This window comes from Cinclus cinclus, chromosome 6 (genome assembly GCF_963662255.1).
Source record: "Cinclus cinclus chromosome 6, bCinCin1.1, whole genome shotgun sequence".
In the NCBI taxonomy this organism is placed as follows: Eukaryota; Metazoa; Chordata; class Aves; order Passeriformes; family Cinclidae; genus Cinclus; species Cinclus cinclus.
Window position 1 is genome coordinate 13868881 of NC_085051.1, and position 24044 is coordinate 13892924.

The 24044-nt window shown below is 39.8% G+C and overlaps 2 protein-coding genes across 4 annotated transcripts in view; both read right to left on the minus strand.

Annotated features, from left to right (window-relative positions):
* Positions 1-1282: 1282 nt before the first annotated feature.
* RPS13 (ribosomal protein S13) lies at positions 1283-5583 on the minus strand. The gene is made up of 6 exons (XM_062494972.1): positions 5514-5583; positions 5213-5261; positions 3570-3648; positions 2486-2655; positions 2034-2134; positions 1283-1360 (listed from the first exon to the last, which is right to left on the minus strand). The coding sequence occupies exons 1-6, from the start codon at positions 5534-5536 to the stop codon at positions 1327-1329; spliced, it is 456 nt and encodes a 151-aa protein (XP_062350956.1). The 5' UTR covers positions 5537-5583; the 3' UTR covers positions 1283-1326.
* A 2977-nt stretch (positions 5584-8560) lies between these two features.
* The window catches only part of PIK3C2A (phosphatidylinositol-4-phosphate 3-kinase catalytic subunit type 2 alpha), a 36544-nt gene continuing 21060 nt past the window's right edge, over positions 8561-24044 (minus strand). For all 3 annotated transcript variants that reach the window (XM_062495987.1, XM_062495988.1, XM_062495986.1), the window contains 20 exons: positions 22742-22850; positions 21861-22003; positions 21041-21229; positions 20474-20567; positions 20123-20217; positions 19591-19771; positions 18946-19050; positions 17817-17909; positions 17448-17577; positions 15869-16005; positions 15049-15218; positions 14625-14781; positions 14095-14204; positions 12717-12924; positions 10823-10947; positions 10301-10418; positions 10125-10206; positions 9579-9688; positions 9217-9342; positions 8561-8743 (listed from right to left, as the gene is read on the minus strand). In XM_062495987.1, the coding sequence (XP_062351971.1) occupies positions 8561-8743; positions 9217-9342; positions 9579-9688; positions 10125-10206; positions 10301-10418; positions 10823-10947; positions 12717-12924; positions 14095-14204; positions 14625-14781; positions 15049-15218; positions 15869-16005; positions 17448-17577; positions 17817-17909; positions 18946-19050; positions 19591-19771; positions 20123-20217; positions 20474-20567; positions 21041-21229; positions 21861-22003; positions 22742-22850 (2665 nt within the window). The remainder of the gene's footprint in view (positions 8744-9216; positions 9343-9578; positions 9689-10124; positions 10207-10300; positions 10419-10822; positions 10948-12716; positions 12925-14094; positions 14205-14624; positions 14782-15048; positions 15219-15868; positions 16006-17447; positions 17578-17816; positions 17910-18945; positions 19051-19590; positions 19772-20122; positions 20218-20473; positions 20568-21040; positions 21230-21860; positions 22004-22741; positions 22851-24044) is intronic.

Sequence of the window (24044 nt, forward strand, 5' to 3'; positions counted from 1 at the left end):
TCCCTGTCCAAGGCAGCGGGCTAGAACCGGGTAATCTTTAATGTCCCTTTCAGTACAGGCCATTCTGATTTTATGATTAATCCTACTGAGAACAATGTACCTACACCAGCCTGTATGAGTTATAGGAAATACAGAATCTTTATCAACGTAAGTAGAGCTCTGAGCATAACAGTGCAATTACACCACCATTACCATTCCGCAACAAGAGGTACGGCGTACGTCTCCCACCCTCAGGAAAACACCTTCAGCTCTAGGGAGCTCCAGCAAGCTCCCAAAGTCCCCGGAGCAGCTGGAACCGGGGAAACCCTTCCCGTTCCCTGTGCGGGAGCGGCGGCCCCGCAGGTGGCGCTGCTCGGGGAGCGGAGCTCGCAGTGTTCCTGGCTCCCAGCGACACCTCCCGGGCGCTCTCTCTATCTGCACGCAGCTCTTGGCAACGGGGAGCACGGAGAGCGAGTGTCGCCGGCTGCTCGGATGGAAGACGGTACTTCAACGCGTACCGGACAAGAAACAAGTCACAACAGCTCAGAGCAACTCCACTTATAATTTTCTCCTAGAATGGAGGAAGCTGCCAAGTCTGTTTTCCATGTTTCTTCAGCAGAGAGGTGATTTCAGGACAAAGCTATTAGAAATCTGGAGGCACAACGCTGACAGCATTGACTATGCAATAGCTCCTGCTCTATGGATTTAGGGAAAACTATTCTAGTAAAGACACATCTGAGAAGAGCTAAAACTGCTGTCCATATTTACCCAAACCTCAAAGATTACTCTTAAAATTACTTACAAATGACACCAAGTTACTGCCAGGAACTGGCTGAGGTCTGCTTAAGATCTCTGCACAATCAACAGCTCCACACAACCAGTGATGAATAAATTAACCTCTCCTATTTTGTTTTAACACCTCACCTCCTGCATAACCCCTTATGCAATTTCTGTATTTCCAAGTCTTCCTGCTGTCACTGCTTTGTGCCACAGTTCTTCTGCAGCACACCAGAGGTGCAGCCCTACATTAACACAATGCACTTGCAGGGAATTAAGAGGGCACTTCACTAAATCAAGGCTCTCAGGTAATAAAAAAAAATCAAACCAGTTTAAAGCAGACACCAATATCCAGCTGGTGTAGTACTGCAACAACCATGACCCAGATTTGATACTGCAGGACAGCAACACAGAAACCACAGCCACATGCCTGCTCCACCTGGAAAACGTTCTGTTTACATGCAGCTTCCTAAAACAAGCAGAAGCTTCTAACACACCAACCAAACCATTTAGAGACAACACCAACTCAAGTAACGAAAATTTATTCTTTCAGTAAGTCACAGCCAGGTCTTATGCAACCAGGGCAGAAGCTGTTGATGATTCACTAAAAAGAGAGAAGAGAGAGAAAAGAAGTAAGTATTAATTGCAGAGGCAGTTTTTCAAACGAATTATCAAGAACAAAGCTTCAGTTAGAAGTTTAAACTACCAGTTTACTACTACCAGCGGCTAAATCACTACTTGAAAATTTTTATGGCCTAAGATTTCACTCTTCTTTTACAATAAAAATCCTAGGGTGACAGCACAAAACCATATATTTTAAAACTGGTCTAACTGCACTTGAGTCTCCTTAGAGAAACAAGGCTAATCCTAACATCTATGGGAATTCGGTGGTGGTTACCCCTCCAAGAGAAATGCTACAAGTTACTTTCCTTTTTGTCACAGGTACTAAGCCATTTCCCACTAAACTTTGGAAGTGACATAAACTGTAAAAGTATCAGAGAACCAAGACCACAGTTTAAAGCGTTATAAAAATTTCCTGGTAGTGACTTCATTTGTTGGGATCATGATTTTTATGCAAGAGTTACAATAGTCATTTCACCCATGCGTAAGCTTCACTGATTTTCCAGGTGATTATTTATTAAAAAAGTAGTTGTTCTCTGCTGCTTGGTGTGTGATACACACCTATCACAATGCACTCCTCACCCCGTGAGAAATATCCAGAGCACAGTTTACAAGACCTTGCAGTCTTAGTACTAAGAGCAATGCAGAAGACTTACTACTTCCAGTTGGGTGGCAGCACTCTCTTGGTTTTGTAGTAGCGAGCCAACCTATGGATCCTGCTTTCAATAAGAATCAGGCGGAACTTGGCATCTTTGTCCTGGAAAACAAAGTTACATTACAGCCCCAGTGTTACAGACTTCTCAAGGTAAAATTTAAATTAGTTTCAATAAAGCAAATAATCCACAGCTACTGCTAAAAACTTCACATTTCCATTACCAAAGCTTCAGTAAAGTCAGAGCAGGACCAGAAATACATGGTTTAAACACTGCTGTTCAAATCTTTTTCACAAAGACCATTCTCCTTAATCAAAATGCTTTCCCAACCTCAGAAGTTTACTGAAATGGGGGCTAACAGCACACAAAGAGTCTTTGCTTAGTCAAGCTGTACATGAACTACTGTGCAATTTAAAATCAGACACTGACCTACCTAACTAAAAAGGAGCCCTCACCTTTCTGTTTCTCTCAAGATGCTTGCGAACAGCAACTGCTTTCTTGATCAAGTGATAGAGATCCTCTGGGAGGTCTGGGGCCAGTCCCTTGGATTTAAGGATTCTCAGAATCTTGTTGCCAGTAACAAAGCGAACCTGGGCAACACCGTGGGAATCCCTCAGGATCACACCTGAAACAAGCACATACATCTTACACTGAAAAGAAGAAATATACACCAACAAATCTTGTGAAACTGACCTTAAAGTTACAAACTATCAAAAAAAGGTCTTCTCCAAGTTAAAAACCTTGCTAGTGGCAACTGAAGAAATGGTAGACAAGGAGTGAGCAAAATGCAACTTACAGAAGCTGAAACACTTTATCTGGGAACTCTTAAAAGACAGATAACTCCCCCATCATGCTTAGGCAGGCAACACATTAGGTGCTCCTCTTTTCCAATACTAATGGAAAATTTTAAACAGGACTCATTAAAGCAATGTATTTAATCACTCTATGGATCCCTCCAGAAGGAATTAAAATTGCTTTCAGGATTACAATAAAAAAATTCATTTACACAGCATCTACTTACACTGCATACATAACTCATGACCATATAAAGCTGTGTCATGCAAGCACTTGAACTCTGGAAGGATTCAAACCCCGGAGCCAGTCCATGGTGCAGCTGCAGTGCCTGGCTCAGTAAACCCCAGAGGCCTGCTGGTATTGGAAAATTTCCTCCAGGAAAGTGGACACACCAAACTGCCCTGTAACACCTATTAGTGGCCATTCCTAAGGACAGGCTATAAGATGAAACAGATGCTTCCAGTCTTGCACTTGAAAAAAAACCTAAAAAACCAAAACCAACCCACTGCCCTACCAAATATGCTCCCTGCAAGAACAACACATAATGTCCCAGTGTTGGACTTGCTGATCCTTGTGGCAGGTATTATCCTAGGACTCTCAGTGGTATCCACAGTGAACACAGGTACACCAGAAATGCTGTGTACTCTTAGCATGTCATTTAATACAGGTTGAAGGAACAATTACAATATTACAGTCAGAAAAATGTGCGTTGTTCACAATCTAGGAGTGGTTTATAATCCTTACCAATCTGGGAGGGAGTCAGGCCCTTTTTAGCCAACTTGTAGATCTGTTCCTTTACATCATCAGAAGTAAGTTTCAGCCACTAAAGAAAATTAGAAAATAATAAAAAAAGCCAAACTGATTAACAACTGCAGAAGCACAGGCAAGCTACATGAAAACTTTTATTAAATGGCAGAGACGCTTTTTAATGCTTAAAAGAGGCAGTCAAGAACTGAAATGGGACTTTCAAAGATACAGAAATTTTTAAGCATATAATAAACCTACAGTGCTTGTGAAACGTTACAGCAGAAGGTAGAAATGAGAGTCTCCATTTAAAAAAACTCCATAAAGCCTCCAACCAACTGCTTTATGATTTCATTTTAACTGCCACACCAGAAGTACAAATCAAATGTTAGACAAACAAATCACTGCCCTTCAGAAAGAATTCTTAAGTTAGCTCCTCCAATAAACACCAAAACTAAGACCCATTAAGCCACCTCTCAGTAAAGTATCTACAGAGGTAACCGGAAAATCAGACTTAAAGTATACTAATTAATTAACAAATGAAAGGAACCTACCAATATAGGACTGTCCCTTTTTTCTATTAATTCCATGTACAGAAATGGCCACTGCTTCCATGATTATTAATGGGAAAACAACACCAACAAGCTGACTTTCCATGAGCTACAGAAGCTCCTGATTTTTTTTTTAGTACTGTTGCAGTATGAAACAGAAAAGTGCAGCAAAAATAAACATGGAAGTGCTCTAAAGATCATTATTTAAGACAAAGTATAAATAAAACTAAGGAGAAAAATCCCCATGGGATCTCTCAAAAACCAATATAGCATTTAATCATCCTAATTACTAATGAACTGTTTAACCATCAGCAGTACTTCAAGCAGCTTCATATTACCTTACTTTTAATTGTATCTAATTTCAGATTTGGTGTTTATGTTCTCCATTTCATTGTTTTCAGTCCATGCTTTTCACGTGCACCACAAATTGTTCTTTCTGCTAACAAACAGATCCTCCAAGAAATGATCTTGTAAAGGAGGACAGAGAAAGCCTTTTTAAGTGGAAGTACTCGTGGAAGAACTAAGAGCACACCAAAACTACCTCAGGTTAGTCCCCTAACCAACAAAATAGCTGTAAGTATTTTTGAAGGCAATTGATTTATTAAATTGTAAACTCGAGTTTGAAAAACAACTACTTAATCTGTAGGAATCACTAGCATACAGACTCGAAATATTTAAAGAAATACTTAAATAGAAGAAAGTACGAAGACGAAAAGAAGACTTCTTTGCCAAACGAACCATCTGGCCAGAAAAAAACACTTCCTTCCTCAATATACTAAGGATCACTTCAGAATCACGATATTTTTAGGGCTGATATACTTCTGGGGATTATTTCTACGCCCCTCCCCAAAACAGGGTCATCTAGAGCAGATTACAGGGGCGCATCCAGGTGGGTTTTGAATGCTTCCACAGAGGAAGTCCAGGAAGCCTGTTCCATCACACACCAAAGAAGCATTTACACAGGCCACAATTTGGAAGCGATGACTACAGATGGAAGCAAAATACTACAGATCTCGTTTTCTTTCCCTCCGTGGGCACCCCGAGCTGCGCTGCAGCAGAGATGTGGGGGAAGATTCTGAGGAAGGCACTCACCGTGGGCACGCTGCGCCTGTAGGGCAAGGCCGACTGGGACAGGCCCTTTCTGCGGGAAGAAGCACACCATACACTCAGCGCCCGAGCTGATGGACTCGGCCCCCCGGCCGCGGCCCGAGCCTTCCCCACCCCGCCGCCATGTTCACACGGCCGCCCGCCTCCCTCGCCATCCCCAGGCGTGCCGCAGCGCTCCCGCCGCACCCTTCCCGCCGCCGTTCCGGTTCGCGGAGCCTCCCGAACCCCCCTGAGCAGCCCCGGGCCGCTCCCCCGGGCGCGGCCCCGGCCCGGCCTTGCGGCTCACCCCGGAGCGTGCATGCGACCCATGATGGCGCAGGGAAGAGAGGGCAGGAAGGGAACGCCCCGCCCCCGCGCTTCCGGGGGAGGGGGTGGCCCCGCCCCCAGCCCCCCGACAGCCAATCCACGGCGCCCGGAGCGCGCCGCGCGCGCACCCTCAGCCGTCCCGCCCGCAGCGTTCCCCCCCCCCCCCCCGCCCCGGCCCTTCCCTTTCCCTCACAGAGCCGGCCACGCGTTGGGTTTTATTCCAGAATAGTGTTTAATGTACTTACAGGAGAGTTACGGAGTCACAACGAACCCGCCCGACGCGGGGCCATATTGTACATCTTTATTATCGTTCAATTAAAGTATTTGGTTCTCAGAGATACAGAGACGGAGGGAGGCGCCCTGCTCTCGCTGCCCTCCGCCCCGTCAGGGAGCGCCCGGCAAGGGCGGGCCCCGGCCTTAAGGCAGGTGACCGGGGGAGGGGGGGTCTACACAACCCTACACTTGTGAAAATAGAGAAAAGAGCGTTTACCAAAGATCGCACATGCGTCCGGAGACAGGCAGCTGTAGTTCGTACAAAGGCAGTAATAAAAAGTTCAGTGCAAAGTTGGAGGTTAGTAGAGGCAGAGGTGTAGCGCAAGCTGCTGCTCTCGGATACCAACACAACGTCTGGAGGGACAATTACACTTCTGGCTGCAGGTCAAACGATGCATAAAAGATTTTTTTTCCTTTTCATTAAACGTGATATAAAAAGCTGTTACAACTACATTTTCAAGCTACTTAGCATACTGGTAAATTCCATCCCGATCAAATATTTCCCTCTTTCACATCCATCTTGTTTTTCTATGTAGCACGGTAAATTCTTATTGCAGCAATCAGTTTTTTTCATAATTGAGAATAGTGCAAAGAAGTGCAAGCTTGGTGCTGGTCCTCTACACGTGAGGAGAGGTCAAGGCCAGATCCCATAGACAACATAAAAACCATGACCATAAAAAGCTGCAGCCAGTGACAAATTTGAAAAGGAAGGGAAAGGCACAAAATGAGTTAAGCTATGAAGAAGATTAAATCAGAAGTCAGGACATGTGCTAACAATAATACAGTACTACACTTTTTTTCTTTTTTTCAGTCCAGACAACTGTTAAAACTGCAAATAATTTTAAAAATTATTTTAGTTTAATTGTATTTTGTGCTGTAAGACACTGTGCTTTAATAGCAAACTGCAAAAAAGGCAGTCCATATTGCTTTCGTTTTATTTCATAATGGAACGTTTCACAAAAACAGTAGTCTACTTTCCTGTGTTTAAGTGACTTGTGATTCTAATGATGGAATGGAGTAAGTCTCAAAAGCATCAAGTGAGCAGGAAATATATCTAGTTAGTTATATATTATTTACAGGCTGTATACTAAATGAAAAATATGCAGAGGATGCCTAGTACAACTGGGATTTGTTAGTGCCCATTAGTATTGGCCCAGTTTCTAACATTCAAGGTATCATTAGCTTTTTAATTGCAATAATTCCTATGAAATTGGACCATGAATCGTTTAGGCACCAGGAGATTCAAGTTTACTTCCCTCTTCTGTATTGAAGGGAGATTGGTCAGTAGCAGGGGAAGGGAAACTGGATGACAAAACAGGTTTTTAGTGTTGGGTAGATAGAAGGCTTTCCCTGTATTGTGTCCTCGTTCATAGTTGCGTATTTTACTTTAAAAGTCTCCTTCAAGATTTTGTACTAAAGAAGCGTGCAACTTTAGAGCTTTGTTTACACAGAACATGAATATCATAAATCCCAAATAAGGTGAGCCAAAAGGTGACACCAGTAGTGCAGAAAGGCCTAATTAACCAGTGGTATTAACAGGAGATAGTGACATTTGCACTCCCCTGTCACAATATATTCAAATGGAATATATTCTTCCATACTTCCTTGGAATGAAGTATTTTAGTGGGAGTAGTTTGTACTGGGAGCGACAAACAGTATTTCTGTGAACTGCTAAAGAAAAAAAGCCCAGCCAAGTTCCTGTCTCAAACCTGTTAATTGAACTAATTTCTGCCCTGCAATTCATCCAGCAGTAGTGCTTTTCACCTAGAGGCCACCCTTCCCCTGGAAGCACAGATGCAAATGCCACTTTGAATTAATGTTTGAATCTGTTCCACACTTAATCACTGCAGTATTGAAAAGTTCTAGAAATCACAACAAAATCCCCCACTGAGAAGCTGGGCACATTCCCTACAGTACCACATTCAACGAGTCTTCATTCAGTTTTTTGAGACCACGGGTAGAAGATGGAGTAGAAAAAACCATATTTAAGTTGTACGAATTGTGAAGATCAGTATAAGTGATGCTATTTGTAAATAACCCATCCTGGGAAAAGGCAAGGTATCCTGCAAGGTATCATATATGAGAATGTTCCCCCTTTATAAGGAGCTGAATGTTAATATGTATACATATTTAAATACCAGAAATGAGGTAAAAGAGAAGCATTTGAATTATAAGGCACCATTATTTACAACTTCCACTATTGGCACTCACTCCAATAAGCCTCAGAGAAGCATGAATCTGGGATTAAATGCTAAGGAATTTTTCCAGCCCTTCAACCTTCATTTCTACAGGTGTGTGTGCAGCCACCAGAATTTTACCTGTCGCTCTTTCTGTAATGTCTCCTTAGTAGTGGGAATGTAATCCTAAAATATGCAATTTCTTTGATGTTCTCCAGCATTGTGTCATGGATGACACAACAGAGGCAACAAATTAAAAGCAAAAACGCACTGCATCCACAGGCCTAATAATTGAGTTATGGTTCAACCAACCAGCATGGTCAAACAGCTCATCTCACTTTCAGCAATGGTTTAAAAATCCCTTCATTTACCCACAACTCTTAAATGTTTACAAACGATGTTTTGATAACATCACATGGGTATAAACCAGTTTTTTGCAATCCTCCAAATTAGACTACCTGAACATTGGTCCGACATATCTGTTGCAATGGAGAGTCCCTTGTTTTAAGATGTACAGGTTATCTTCAAGTAGGAAGATGCACAAAGCACAAGTGAATACAACTGCTCTGGTCTGAGTTCACAGAGAGGGTACAGCAGTCAGTCGATACCAGTTAACAGTCTCCTTGCTCAAGTTGAAGTCCTTCAGTGGGAGTGTAATTCCACCTAGGAAGAAGTTCTCACGTAACGATTCTGCACTGAGCACACTTAACTGAAGCTCCCTCTGTTTCAGAGTTTCCATGCTGTATCCGCTGTACACAAGCTAGGAGGTGAGAAGCCAAAAATTTTCTGATTAGCCAAAAGAAATCACCCAGACTGACAGATACAGTACATCCCTTTCTCAGACAATTGGCAGAAGGACATCCCTATTTTATTCCATGCTCCCAATGTTAAGTAGTTAAAATGACTGAAGTACTATTTACACGCCAAGACTTCTGAACTTATTTTTCTCCACTTTATCAGTCATTGAATCCAAGGCAGGGGGATTTTTAGCTTTAAGACTCCTTATCTTATCCACATCACTCCTCAGAGTCAGTCTGAGAAATTTCTGCTTCCTTGTAATAGCACACTGACCCACTCAGTTGCTTTATATTTAAACAGGGCACAAAGTTTTTGAAAACAGTTCCTTTTCCATTTATACATATTCACATATTTTTTTAGACAATATTTTAATTACTGCTTGGAATAAGAGATTACACTAAGCTATAGGAAGTTATCACATAAATTTTGACTTGCCATTTCATTGAAAGTCGGATTTCTTGTCTTCCGGGAGATTTTGGTTTTGCGTTTGGATGTTTTGTGTGTGTCTGGAAGTAAATAGGTTTTCACATAGGGATTTGGATCTGCACCATCTTCTGTAACCTACAGCAAAAGAAACATGAGGAGTTAGAAAACTAATTAGTGCATAACTGTTCCCATTTTTTTTTCAAGTGTCTAGACTTTGCAGTCAACCTAATCAAAAGCAGCAGTTAATTAAGCAGGCAGTTGGAAAATTTAGAGGAAAAGAGAGAATTTCACTATTCCTACATCAATCTATGTCAAGATGATAATTAAGAAAATGGGAAGATTTTGGCAGTGCGTGCAGTATCTCCACTTACCAGGTCTTTGATATGCATCACCATGACAAACAGAGTGCTATTTCTATAGGATATGGATAGCTTCACTTCTCCTCCCACTTTGCCTGAGGTAGGACTTGATGGACTTGTATCTGAAATAACAGACAATTATTTCTTCTGTAATACTGGTACAATATTACAATAGCTTTTCATCCCTACTGCACTAAAACTTATCACATATGGGAAAAAATACAAGCCTTAGACCAAGTTCAGTTCCTGATTTTATTTCTAGTTCCCTAACAGAGGGGCAAGGCCTCTTTAAAGGTTTTTGCATTCTCTCACAAGAACCAGCTTGGAGGTTTGGAGTGAAAACCTGAATAATTCAGTCAAGCCATAAACAAGCCCAAGTGATCATACACATTATTGCTATTTTTGGTACATATGACCTTGAAACTGTGTGTATGCAGACTTGGAAAGACAGTGATGCAGTTTTCAATGAGAGAAAACTACAGTTAAGTAAAAAACATTTCAAAGGTTCACACTGTAAATGTGTCATACTATATAATACAATTTATATACATCCCTTACCTGCAGGTCTGGCTATTCCATCTATTCCTTCCACTTTGTCATCACGAAGTAGTGGATGGAAAAAAGTATAAACAAGATCACACTAAATTTGGAAGAAATGTTACATATTAGTTAAAGTGTTAAAAAGCGCCAAAACTTGAAAACTTGCGTTTGATTTAAATCATGTGTGTACTCACTTCTGCCACCTCTGGAGAACTGTTCATCAGGCTCTGTATGTAGCTGTTGAGCTCCACTTTTCTTTTGGCTGCTACATCTTTGATATGTGTTCTTCCCAGAACCATCTTATTAGGAAAGCTACATGAGAAGAACAACACAGTTTTCAGTTAATTTATCAGAAGCAAGTACAGTAGGACTTCATTGTTATTTCTATCCCGAAGTGCTGACATCTGTTTTTGTCGGGATTATTTTTGCCAATCCAGAGTGAAAACACAGCATGCCAACAGGCTATGACACTCCAGAAAGGCAAGGAAATATTTACAGGTAATTATTGTATGTGATATGACAAACAGAGAACAACACTGATGCTCCTCTGGATCTCCTCCTTACTGAGACACAACTGTTTTCTCCCTTTATTACCAACTTTGAGGTCTAGTTTGCCCCTCAGCAGTTTTGTCTCCATTTCAAGCTATTTCTTCCTCCACCCAGCTGGGAGCAGTTACATTGCTTTTGTAGTAGTGATGAGCAAGTTAGGAACATACCCTGGTAACTTCCAAAGAGGAAAGAGAATGCCAAGTTTGTTGTGGAGCTCCTGGAACTCATCAAATGTTCGGAAGACAAATGTTGGCTCAACTTGTCCTTCTCTCAAAACTCTCACTACATAGATCTGCCCAAAACACAAAAGTAGCTTATATAGAAATATTATTAAATTACTTAACAACAATTTTCTTCACAGTCAGCTCCTTCTCCTACAGTAATCCTCCTCCCGAATGCATATCCCATTATTATATCCCTTATTCCACCATTTGCATTTCACAGTAGAGTCAGAATTATGAACAGCCCTTAATGCAGAGTAACATCACATGGTCTTCCCATAAGGTAGAGCCACAGCTGAGAGGAAGATGATGAAGGTAGGTAAGGCTGAGCTGTGCACACTCTCCCTTTGAAGCCTCATTGGAAGCTCATACCAGGCATACAAAATATTAACACTGGTGCAGGATTACAGCGGGACATGTATCTGTGGAGCCAGAACTACCACAGGACCTTTCAGGTGTATTTTTTTCAATTTCATTGCCTCCTGGTTCTAAAGGATTCCACTTTTAAAGTGATAATTTGGTAGGAGGATGCAAGTGCACTGCATTATCCAAAAATAATCTTTCAAAGTATTGTGCGTACATTCCTAGGATACATTCACATTATTCAAGGGAAATGAAGTTTGAGAGCTGTACAGGAAATTCAGTTCAGTGGCCTCATTTTATGGGTGGAGGAGTTAAACTTACAACGTATAATTTACCTTCAAAAATCTAGACAGCATCTAGACCATCCAAACAGTTTTCTGGAAGAGGCAAGGCTGTTTTGGCTTAGACCAGGAGTACTCAAATACATTTATTATACAGTGATTCAGCACAAAACTCTTCACTTCCAGCATTAGTCAGATTCGTTCTACCTTCCCTTGCTGGTGTTTTACCAAATTAAGACATTTACAGCAAACACAGTTTGGAAAGAGATGTACATTTGCATCTATCAATATAGCTCACTTTATAAAAAATTTCAGGACAATGCAACTTGAGCTGATTACTCCAGCCCAGCAAATAGCAGTAAAGAAATAAAACATCTAAAAAATATCGAAGGTTGCACATCTGCATAGAAATACAAACATTAAGTCTCAAAGTGTAACCCAGGTCTATTAAAATCCTGAGGGTAAATTGCAATAGTTGGTGCCTCTAGTAGGACTAAGAGTGTAAGTGCATTAGTACAGGATACAGTGCTTTTACTTAGGAGGAACAATCAAACTTTAATGGAAGGTCAGACCAAAACCAGAGTGTCTGATTTAATGACTCCTACTCAGGAAGGAGCCATTTTAGAAGGCAGCTACATAAAAGTCCATCAACATGACTCAGATTGCTGTATTTTAAAATAATCTCCACCAACACTACTTCTGCCCTTTCTACTTCACTCAAGATGATTTTAAGAGGTGTTTTCATTTTGAATAATATTATGGGATGCTAGAAATGCCAGTCTGTACTCTAGCAATGCTGTTGCTGGTTTACTCTGGCCAGCAGCTCAGCACCCACACAGCTGCTTGCTCACTCCCACCCCCTCAGCACTGGGACAGTGGGGAGAACAAGAGCAAGAGTGAAAAGATCTGTGGGCTGGGATCAGACAGTCCTGGGGAGGGAAGGTGATGCAAGACAATCACCACAGCCCACAAGCAGATCCATGCTCAGCCAGTTCCCAAACAGCCACCTTGGAAGACTGCCCTCTCCCATCTCCTGCTTTCTCCCTTCTCTCTGCCCGTTCTTTGTTGCTGACAGTGACATTATATGCAGTGGGATACCCCCCTGGCCAGTTTTGGTCATCTGTCACTGCTTGTGTCTTGCTGGAAGAAAATACACCATTATCCTCCCTGAGTGGAAACAGCTCCCACATACTTACGTAATGTTTATCTGGATTGTATCTCTTCTGATACGTGAACACAGACACTTGCTTGATTCGGCCATCTTGCTTGAGAGAATAGGTTTTAGCAGAGAATGACAGGATGGGCTCATCATTAGAAGGCAGACCTGAGAAACGCAGCTGAGCCAAGTTGTGAATGAAGAAATTAAACTTTGTGGCAACGCTTCCCAGACTGGATTCGATGAGTCTAGAAAAAAAATGTCAAAACACACAAAAGTGTTTCTGTCTATGCCTCAGACTGAAGTCTAAGAAGAAGAAACTCTATTTATTACTGATAAAGAAACAGTTTCTAAGAGTGATCAATGGGCTATATAAATAGCATAATATCAACATTTAATAGAAGACTCAGTATCCAAACTTTGGAATAGGTTTTTATTGAAGATGAGAAGGCTTTCCAGACATGCATCCAACTCTGGAGCCCTGGCAAGACATGGAGCTGCTGGAGCAGGTCCAGAGGAGGACCACAGAAATTATCAGAAGGATGAACACCTCTCCTGTGAGAACAGTCAGAGAATGGGGATTGCTCAGACTGGAGAAGGCTCTGGGGAGATCTTATTGTGGCCTTTCACAGGGAGGCCATTCCTACTTAAGGAGAACTTATATGAAAAATGGGGACAAACTTTCTTGTAGCAGGACCTGTTGTGAGAGGACAAAGGATAAAGTATATGAGGATGGATTCAGATTAGATATAGGAAAGAAATTTTTTTTACAGTAAGAGGGGTGAAACACCAGAAGAGGTTGCCCAGAGAGGTTGTAGATGTCAGAACAGGTCTTTGAGGAAGTCCCTGCTCATTGCAGGGTGATTGGTCTTAGAAGGCCTTTAAAGGTCCCTTCCTACCATAACTTTTCTATGATCCTAAGTGGCATGCACACCACTGCAGTTTCCCCTCTATATCTGAAGTACAGTAACGTTTTTCTAACATGTAGCAACACCTCAGTTACACTGCATGCACTCCTCCACTTACACTGGAGCATCATCCCTCCCTCCCCAGTGTGCAAAAGCACTTCTTCAAGAGAAAACTTCTTTACAATGCTTTCCATCATCTACTCTGCTATTAAATGACTTAAGAGGTATTCAAAACGTAAGTGTTGAACAGCCAGACAGAATTATTTACTCTCAGCACTTTAAACCAATTTTTCACACAAGGTCACCCCTGAAATCTGCAAGGTATTTTAGCACAAGATTACTCTCTTATGGAATTGATCTGCAGATAACTGGTATCTTATGATTGTACATTGTAACTGTTCAACTTGTTTAGACATGTTTGCGACCATCCGTTGTACATTTTTTCCTATCAGAAATCTCCCATTAAGAGGATGATACTGGGAGATATTTTAGTTTTTCCCTGTCCAGTACCTTGTAAAGAAAATGGTGGCTTCTGCATCTGTTGTTTGGGGCTGGAGAGCATCCTGGACATACTTCAAGTCCTGAACCCCACTTAGTTCTGGTAACCCAGAAGAAAGCATCTACAAGAAATTGAAATTTAGTTTTCATGCTATAAACCCAAGATGATTTTTTACTGAAATGATTAAGACTTAGACCCTCAAATTCATTTGCAGCTGCACTGAATTGCTAAATACTCATGGCAATAGACAACAATTACTTATAATCAGCAGTTATTCACTATTTTTGCTGAATTAAATGCAGTCAAAAACTCTCGGTACTGTGATCTGTGGTAGCATATTAGTTTTAAATTTTCAAGACAGAGGTAGGCAGTAAAAAAGCTTAAAAGATTCCAAATAAAGCTCCCCAAAGAGCAGAATAGATGTTTCTGGCTTTTAAAAAAAGCATGCATTATGAAATTCTGCAGCATAAAAAGCATAGTTTTTAATACAACCCAGTACAACAGATCTATCAAGTTTCAATTGAATGTGAAAAATGATTACCAATGACAGTAGGTTAAGGAAGAGGCTGGCATGTTTCCTTATCAAGTTGTAAGCTTGGCAACAGAGATCCACGAAGAGCTGAAAGCGAATTGTAGGCTTTTCCCCACCATTAATGACATAAGCCATATCTGATGTCAGCACAAAAGGAGCTCGATCCCTATTCAAAAAGCAGAGAATTCATGAGTTCATCATAAGGTCTCTTTATTGTCATGTGCTTCCTGCTGCCCTCCATCCCCACCCTGAGGTAACAGTATTAAATATTCTAATGGCATTCCATTTCATGGGTTTGGGTTGGGTTTCTCTCCCAAGTGCTGCCTCTGGTTATACAGCACACTCACATGGTACTGGACCTACAGCAGATCTCCCAGAGCAACGCTTGGAAAGAAAAGCACTTTTCTGTACATTGCTCAGGTCGAGAAAATACCTTTTAAAGCTACCAAACATTTGTGCATGTCCCAGAAACTTTCCAAAGTCGATGTGAAACATGTGCCCGCTGTTCCGCAGCATTATGTTATCATTGTGGCGGTCACAGATTCCCAGGACATAAGTGGCTACACAGCACCCTGCACAGGAGTAGATGAAGTTTTCTGAAGCCTGGGAGGGAGAGAAAAGAACTGAATTGAGATCAAGTATTAGTGGAAAAACATAATTCATGTATTCAACAGTGAGTCTCTATGAGTGCCAAATCCAATAACAGACGCTAAAATTGCTTTTTGTCCCCCCAAATGCTGTTCTTCAAACAGTTAGCTTTGCCAAAATCTCTTGATACCCCACTTGCCAGCAAAATTGGTTATTTCATTTTTTACATAAATGAAAAAGAGGAGTTGAAGACAAATCACAAAACTATGTTAGCAAAGAGTACAAAACCTGTATTTCCAATTTATTGTAACAGCATTATAGCCCAAAAAAACATTTTTACTTTTGAATCTCTTGTGTGCAAGAGGAGGTCACTGATCCTGAATGATAATTAAAAGTGGCCACTATTCCCCCCCTCTTAAATTTAAAGAAAATTTTTTTCTACATCCAATAAAAACTCTTTATGAGAATCCTGAGAATCCTTCTGGCTCCCTTTTATAGGGGAATTTTAATTTGCTCTTTTTCAAATATAGAAAAAAAGTAAGTTTCTTAAATATACAAAACAAAAATTTCACTGGAACACCTGGAATATGAATTTCATTCTTTCATCAGATTTGACTTAGCCCTTTCAAAAGATCTTCAAAAAAAGAACAGTGCTGACAAGTTACCTTTTCATACTCCTCCTCTGTAGGATTATACTTCCGTAACCATTCAGCCAGAGGCTTGTCCTTAAAAGAACCTGTCACTCCATATTCCACTTGAATTTTCCGAAGTGTATCTGAAGCAGGAACAAGCTCTACCATGCCTTGATATAGAATAAAATAAAGTATATTTAGCGATCTCCTTAAGTTATGCTTCATTTTTATTATTTGGTAGAAACTTTTCTAACAATGACTAATCTCACAGTCTTAGACTAACCTCCCAGAAAACCCAGCTAGGTGTAAAAACAACTCTATTAGTCCCCTAAGCATTTCCACAGACTATGTTACAAAGTAAACCATGAAACATGTAGCAATCCAATTTAGCCTACTTCACTACAACTAGTTACAGTTGCTAGAATGCACACTTAAGTTATACTTTGAATAATTAGTTTCCACCACATAAACTTCTTTTACTCTAAATCGGGCAAAATACTTCCATGCTGACAATTCCCACACACTGACAGTGAATTAATTTAGTAACTTTATCTGCTGTCAGGTGTTGAAACAGACCAGACAGTGGGCTTTATATGTGGTCTTACTTTGGAGATATAGTTTACTAAAGATATTTGTATAGCTTTATCATAAAAGGAAAACATTTAGTTAATTAACAGAATTTTACTTCTATTTTGGCAAGAGCTACTAAAGGTACATCTGTAATCACATCCATTTGACTTCTCCCTTTTAATTTCTGAGTACTTTGAGGAGCAGCAATAAATAAAAAGCTACATAAACCATCATTCAGAGTAGGAGGAAAAACCATCTGTTTCTCAAAAAGGCAAGTCTTACATAAATAGAAGCTTTTTGCTTAGTTTTGCCAACCTAAATTTCCATGTTTTCCACATATTTAAGAGTTTTGGTCCTGCTGTTCATCTGATTAAAGAAATATTTAAGTTATTGTTTATCCTTTTAAATATCTTTTGTTTCCATTGGCTACCTCTTAGCTAAAACTAGCAAAAAGCAAGTTCAAGGTGCAGGGCATTATTTGCACTCCAAGTTCTGTGACCTACTTTCAAATCCCAGAGACAGTCTGATACTGCCAAGGAACTTTCACCAGAATATGACACAAATTCTGAGGGATAGTGTGTGTGCATGTCAAGGGCTGGTTCAATTTTTCTTCTTTTTGCACATTTCAGATGATGGAGAGAATGATACTCCCTGACTCAGCTGCAGCAGATTCCAAACACTTCAGCATTTTGGTTTGCATTGGAATACTTTCAACATAATTAAACTTTCAGAATAAGGACTGCTATAGCACCATTATTTTCTTGTGTTGTAGTAAGAGTATCAAGAGCAACCTTTGCTTTTATCACTGTATTTATTTGTCCCACTGTTCATTTACAACAGAACACTCAAGAGAAGAAACACATTTGGATGCCACTGAGCCATCAGGAAATTCAGAACAATCTAACTTATTATACTTTCAAGTACTGAAGTTCCTTGGTGGAACTGTTCCTTGGCACCTTCTGCCCAGAGGTTTTTCACTGTCAATGTGACAAGAAATTGAAGAGGGGGAAGCAAAGATTAAAGGCAGCATCTGGTTTAGCACCTCGGTCTTTTCCAGTTGAGAGACACTTGAAGATAACCATCCTTAGATCCAGTCCCTCCTGTAGCCAGATCTTATCCATGATCTTAATCATTTGTAAAGCCAACATATCTTGTCTCAGATCTTCTCCAACCTTAAATAGAAAAATAAAATAAGTGACACAGTAAACATAAAAGAGAAACAGGCTACAATTAAACTTTCAAATATGGTAGATTTTTATGTCCTATGGCTTGTTCACATGTTGCTTTCTAGATACACAGGAGCAAACTCACAGAATAACTAAGCTTATTGGTCTATGCTAAAATTAATTGATACCAATGAAACAATCATTATCATTCAACTTCTTTTCTCCAATATACATGTAAGGCCTACCTTAAACATCACATTAATTTCTTCTCCCAGCGGGTCTGCATTTATCAGTGCAACTTTGAGTGGTACTGCATTGGAGCTGAAGAAAGAACAGGCCTGCAAGTAGATTTAGTTGTCCTTTAGAAAGGACTATTCCTGCTAGTCCAGAAAACAAGACATTCTGACAACAAGCAGGTTTGACACACAATGTGTCTATTCAGACTTAACATTTCAATTGTGGTGAATACGTGCTTCCTTTGAATAACGAGCCCTTTGGCTGTTATTTGTTGAATTCTTGTACAAAAGCCAACACTGCTGCACAGTGATGTTTTATACATTCTAAAGGGAAGAGTGAATAAAACATGAATAAATATTTTATCAGCAGCTTTTTTTTGAAATCTAGAAGATGCATTGAAAAGTCTATTGGGGTGTTTCACAGTATTTTTTCATTTATCTCCTTTCAAGTCCCTGCTCATGATTTAATAGTTACAGTAGAGAAGGAAAGTGAGATGAGCTGTCTCTCAAACACAGGATTAGTTCAAGCGTTAACAAACCTTTAGGTTTTCAGTCATGCATGATGATATAATCAAGACTGTGGTTGAGCAGATATTGTCAAACCTTGCAGAGTTCTGGAAAAATAATTCACCTGCTTCTCCTACATTATTACATGGTGGATCCTCACAATAAAATAAAGCTACTGCATCCCTCCCAGTACCTCTGGACACAATCAGTAATAGGTAGTTTCATTGCTTCACAGTATTTACTCACTGCTTGAACTCTATATTCTTGGTCAATTTACTCTTTTGATTACTAACGCACACAGGACTTTTTCATGCACTGTGAGTAGTCCTCTGCTTTGCTATAACCAGGATTGCTGGTCTCAGGAGATAGGGTCTGAAGATGTAATAAGTTATTATAGATGTATGTCTGTATTTTTTGACACAAGTGCCTTGGCTGGTTTTACACTGTATTTGGACACATTTTATCTTTGCTCAGCAAATTTTGTTGCCTTATTCAATCAGCATTTTTGATTAAACCCAATCTCAACAACATAAAGAGCTTTCAAGCTCTTGAAGTTATTCTTTTCATTTGCAAAAGCTTTACCTAGATGTAATTTTTACAAAAGGGTTTTGAAACCCTGAATGTGCAGTACCTTTATATTTAACTCTTTTGCCACAAGGCTGGGATTGAGAGGCAAACGACATTTGTTCTTCAAGAAAAATAACTGCACACGCTCCATGCCATTTTGCAAGGCAACCTGCAGACAAAAAGAAAATTCAGCTGACATTTTCCTAACTGAAGCATCTACAGAAAACTTCTGGACAAAGTTACCCTGAAGGCACCACTTTAACCCCTCAATGTCAAAGGAATACTAGAAACTATAGATGCTGGCTTAGCTATTAAAAATACCTAGGCCTAGCAATGTAACACTCATCACACATGTTTGTGGGGTTTTTTTTGACTGAACCAGACGACAGCATCCCACTCCATCAAACTGTAAGTTCCATTATCAACACAAAAACAGATACTTCATTCTTTAGCATGATGAGATAATTCTTCAGAAATAATAGGTTTAAATTAATTTCCAGTTGATCATACACAGAAACCATCCTATACTTTCTTGCCCTATCACCTCACAACCATATATTTCAGGTGACAACTTGACAAAAGCATCACCTTCATTAAATTTTGCAGAGCAGCAGGTTCATAAATCTTCCTATACTTTTACATAACATTTTGAATTTAGACTAAAAAGACAATTAAGTGGATTAGTTTTGAATTAAAAACATATACACACCTGCCGAGCAGATCCACTTGTTTGCTTTACTCTTTCTGCTACCATTCCCAAGAGCTGCACTAGCCTGGTCTGCTTCTCCAGCTCTTCCCTCAGCCTTTTTCCACAGACTGAAAGAAAAGCTCCAAGAATTTGCTCATACCTTACACCAAACTTTGTATCATATAGTGTATCCTTAAGAAGCCTGAAATAAAGGATGTAAATTAAATTTTCCTATGAAAAATACAGCAAACAATGCAATATTATATACATGAAAATATTTTAGTGAATCACTACTATATATGTCTGAAGTTACTGATATACAGGATGGAAAAGACAAGAAGTTTGTGCTTTGTAGAGGCACCATCTGTTCTTTCATAAAAAAAAACAAAAAACAAAACAAAACCAACAACCAGGATCTATATTCTGTATAACCACCATTCATAACAGTCAGTGTTATGTTATTGAATTATGATGTTAAGAAGGATATTTTATCTGGAAATATCAATCTTGCGGCACACACATGACAAGAGCAATGGAACAAAGAAGCACTTACCAGTACAGGTAGTGCGCAATCCGAATGCTTCCCAGTGCTCGAGCCAAAAGGAATTTCACAAGAGCACTGTCAAGGTAGGTTTCATACTTCAATGCCTATATACAATGGAAATTGCATAAATCAGATCTGCATTTAATTCTTGATGAAGATGTATTTTGTGACTAATGGATCGACAGAATTACCACAAATAATTTGGACCATCACAAAGTGATTATTTATTCAAATTGTTCCCCCTACTGTGCAGTACAGTTTGAGGCACACAACTGCACTTCTGCTACTAGTCAGAAGCAACTCCTTAGGGTTTTCGAAAGCCAATAAAATTCAGACCTCTGTGTAGGCAGGAAGTCTTACCTGTACAAACTGAGGGAGGAAATCTGTTAACTCATCATCACTCAATGTTTCTATCCAGTTCACAGCTGTATTTCGTACTTCCTGATCAGCAAACCTAGAAAGTCACCACAAATCCACATCAGGCTTTCTCTGTTCATGTAGGATTTTTTCTTATTTTTTTTTTTTTTTGAGATCAGCTAGATAGAAAAGCAACCATATAAAGTCTTTAAAAGCTCAATAAGGGACCTACAAGTACAAAGCCCTCCATCACATAAGATGCAAATACATGTGCGTGTTTAGGACAAGCACACTGAAAACATTCTCAAAACTCTGGCTGTGTAAACTCCTGTCCTGTTGCATGTTAAATGTCAGAGCCCTAACCACTACACCTGTGTTTTCACTACATGACTTGGTTAAGCCTACATCAATAAAGTAAGCATGGGGTTCTTTAAAATTTTAAAAATATTTAAACTTTTGCCACAAGAAATTCAGCAGTATTTTCCCCACAGAACACCATTCCAGGATCTTCTACCAAAAAAAAGAGTATGCTGAACAAAATACAGAGTTTATTTACACTGGTCTTCTTACTTTGAATCAAGTAGCTCCAGTGCAGCTAAGGGTGATAAAGGAGGCCATCGCTGAAGTAATGAATATATTTCTGGAAGATTTGCCCAGTCCCAGTGAGGAGCACTAACCAGTATTTTTGGTAGGCTATTAGGATGGCTACGACAATAATGTCTCTTCTCCCACAAAAATTCTTTATCTTCTTTTGACAGCCTGCAGACAAGAACATTTCAGTTTATAACACGCATGACAAACCATCACCTGAATAACCCCAATGCCACGGATGTTGCATTCATACAAATAATTTAACACAGAGAATGGAACGACATTGAAATTACTCTTTCCTCCACAAAAGTCAAAACAAGAAGCCAAAAAAAGCCTCAAACATTAAGGAAATATTTGTTCAAATTTATAATTTTGGTGGGACAAAAATTAAGTTTTAGTATAAGCTGAAATAAATCAAAACCATCAATGTTAGTTTGGTACAGATGAACAGGGAAGGTTGCCAGAAAAGCTTCCTTGGAACATGAACACTGCTGAGATTGCCATGCTCCCTGGAACTGCGAAACTGCCAAGCAGAAACAGGTGACTATAACAGGCAGGCAAAGGGGCAGCAGTCTTGTAGCAAGAAACTATTATAGCACCAGCTATGGAAAGCACAAGGACATTCACTGTCAGTACCATGATTTCACATGTTTAATTCAATCTCCTGTTTAACTCTCTACAGGTCTTCAAAATATAAAACAAACAAGAATTACAGAAACTTAAGAATATGTAAGCATTCCATACCCTAGCTACATATAGTCACGTGCAAAAAGAGCCCAGCTAGAAGAGATGGACATACCTAATGGTGCCATCCTTGGAGAGAATGGCAAGGAGACGTTCTCTCAATGGTTTTTCTAATGTTTCTACAGAATGATGCACAGCAGTCTTTGCAGCTTGAGGCATTTTATATTCAATATCAAAAGCATGGGATGGGAAGTCAATCTGAAAAAAAAATTAAAAAGATGATGCAAATCCTTAAGTAGAGAAAGCTCACCCTTCCAGCAATCTCAGATGTTCGGGTATCTGAATTCTTTAGTTCTACAAGTGCAACAGTCCCCAGATACTGTTTGCTGAATATTTTTTTCCATCTCAATTCTTCCACGTGACTAAATGTACAGCTGTGTTATTGCACAGTGCAGTGGCTGGAGCACTCCTCAGAAGAGAAGTGAGAATGCCTAGAGCACAGATAATCACAGAATTGTTCAGCCCACAGCAGCAGTTTCTGCCCAGCCACCCACTCAGGCCATGTTTTGGGACTGCTGAGCCATGCCTAGTAAGGAACCTTCTCTTTGGAGGGAAATTTGAACTCTGAACTGAGAAAGAGAGGTGCTTATGCTCTGTAAGGGATCTGGAATTGCTACTGTTTATGTCCAGACAACTCCCACCTCACTACACGTTTCTATGGATTGCTTTCAAAAACATTCTCTTCCAGTACCGACAGCATGTAATGCCAAAGCACTTCTGATTTCTCTTACTTCCAGACAGTTATTCAATAACAGTTTTGTAGAGACTTCCAGGAGCTTCCCATTCTTTGCCCTTCCAGTTTAGTAATCACTACTCTAAACTGACTTTGAAATATCACTTAGCAGTACTTTCCCTCTCCCCAAAACCTTCATCTACTCTGACTTACAAGTCACAATATTCAAACAAAGCTTAGAGTAAATCAGAATTATGTATAACCTGCAATACTACTCTTTCCATATTTCCTTTCTTACTGGCCATCCCTGAGACATGATGTGGATGTGATGAGGTCCACAGATGCAACAGCTTTGTCCCACAAGTTAACAACCTGAGAAAAGAACATATACAGGCTATTAGTATTGCAGTATGTTTACTCCACCAAGATATTAGTTGATAAATTAATTTACTGATTTTCACTGGCTGTCATCTGTACTTTGCTGTAAAGGGCTGCATACAACTTTTAAGTGGAAAAGGCAAAGGAAAAAGTTCAGTGTTGATTTAGTAGACACAGAAAAATTGGGTGCTCCCTGTTCCTTAAGTCAGAAAAGGAATACTTTTGCCTCTGCGAAAAAAAACTGCACACAAACACACACACTCTTCTTAGCTTCTAGAAAAAATGCCCAGGCATATGAATCTTACAGGCATCACCATATGCTTGGACTTCCCACATTACCAGACTCTGCAAGGGCATATCAAATGACATTTGCATTTGCCAGTGTATTCTCAACATTAATACCATTTCCAAATTTAGTAAGGCACAACTGAAGACACTTCATAAATCAATTAAGTGTTGAATGTTAAATACAGAAAACTTCTATGAGTCCTTTAAAACCAAAATGTTGCTCAAAAGACTGCTTGAAGAACAAGCCTTAAGTGTATTTTGAAAGACATTTTAGGGTTTATATGTATTTCAAATAAAGAACAGCTTGTTATATGTAAATATTGATGAACTAGGAGCTTGCCATGCCAATAAAGATTACCAAATTGTGCCACTAAAGCATAACTGAACAGCTTCTTCTTTTTAATAATTCCCCAGTTTAATACAGCTGCCACAGCCTTCTGTCTCATCCACAAGTAATGACATTTTAAGCCACTCCACATGCACTTCAGCAGAAGGAATTTTCACTTGGCCATGGATTCTTCCAAAACACATGCATGACCAGTTTTGTTCTCCCTATATTTCAGTTAGTTTGAAGTTCTAGCTCCTGCCTGCCATTGATGCTATTTTCAACTGCAACTGGAATATCTGGCTACCAGCTTTAATTACCTAGGTCTGGATTTAATTTATGTGGTCTGCAAGTGGGTTAGACAACTGAGCACCTCTGCAGCTGCTACCTACAGGCCACTTGGCAAGCTCTGGCACAACAAACACCATTGTACTGTTCTGCATTAACAGAAAATACAGTTTCCTCCCCAAACTAATGCCCATGAGAACACTACAAAGACAAGATAAATTCACAATTCCAATCAAAAGCTGTGTTTTCAAATAATGTGAAATGTGGTATTTAGATAGAAGACTGAA

What these genes read in the sequence shown, in the direction of transcription:
- RPS13 (XM_062494972.1), bottom strand. Translation starts at nt 5,536, where the DNA reads ATGGGTCGCATGCACGCTCCGGG. An exon ending in ACAGGCGCAGCGTGCCCACG is followed by an intron (nt 3,649 to 5,212) that starts GTGAGTGCCTTC and finishes AATTTTCTTTAG; the next exon opens with TGGCTGAAACTTACTTCTGA. An exon ending in CTGCCACCCAACTGGAAGTA is followed by an intron (nt 1,361 to 2,033) that starts GTAAGTCTTCTG and finishes CTCTCTTTTTAG; the next exon opens with TGAATCATCAACAGCTTCTG.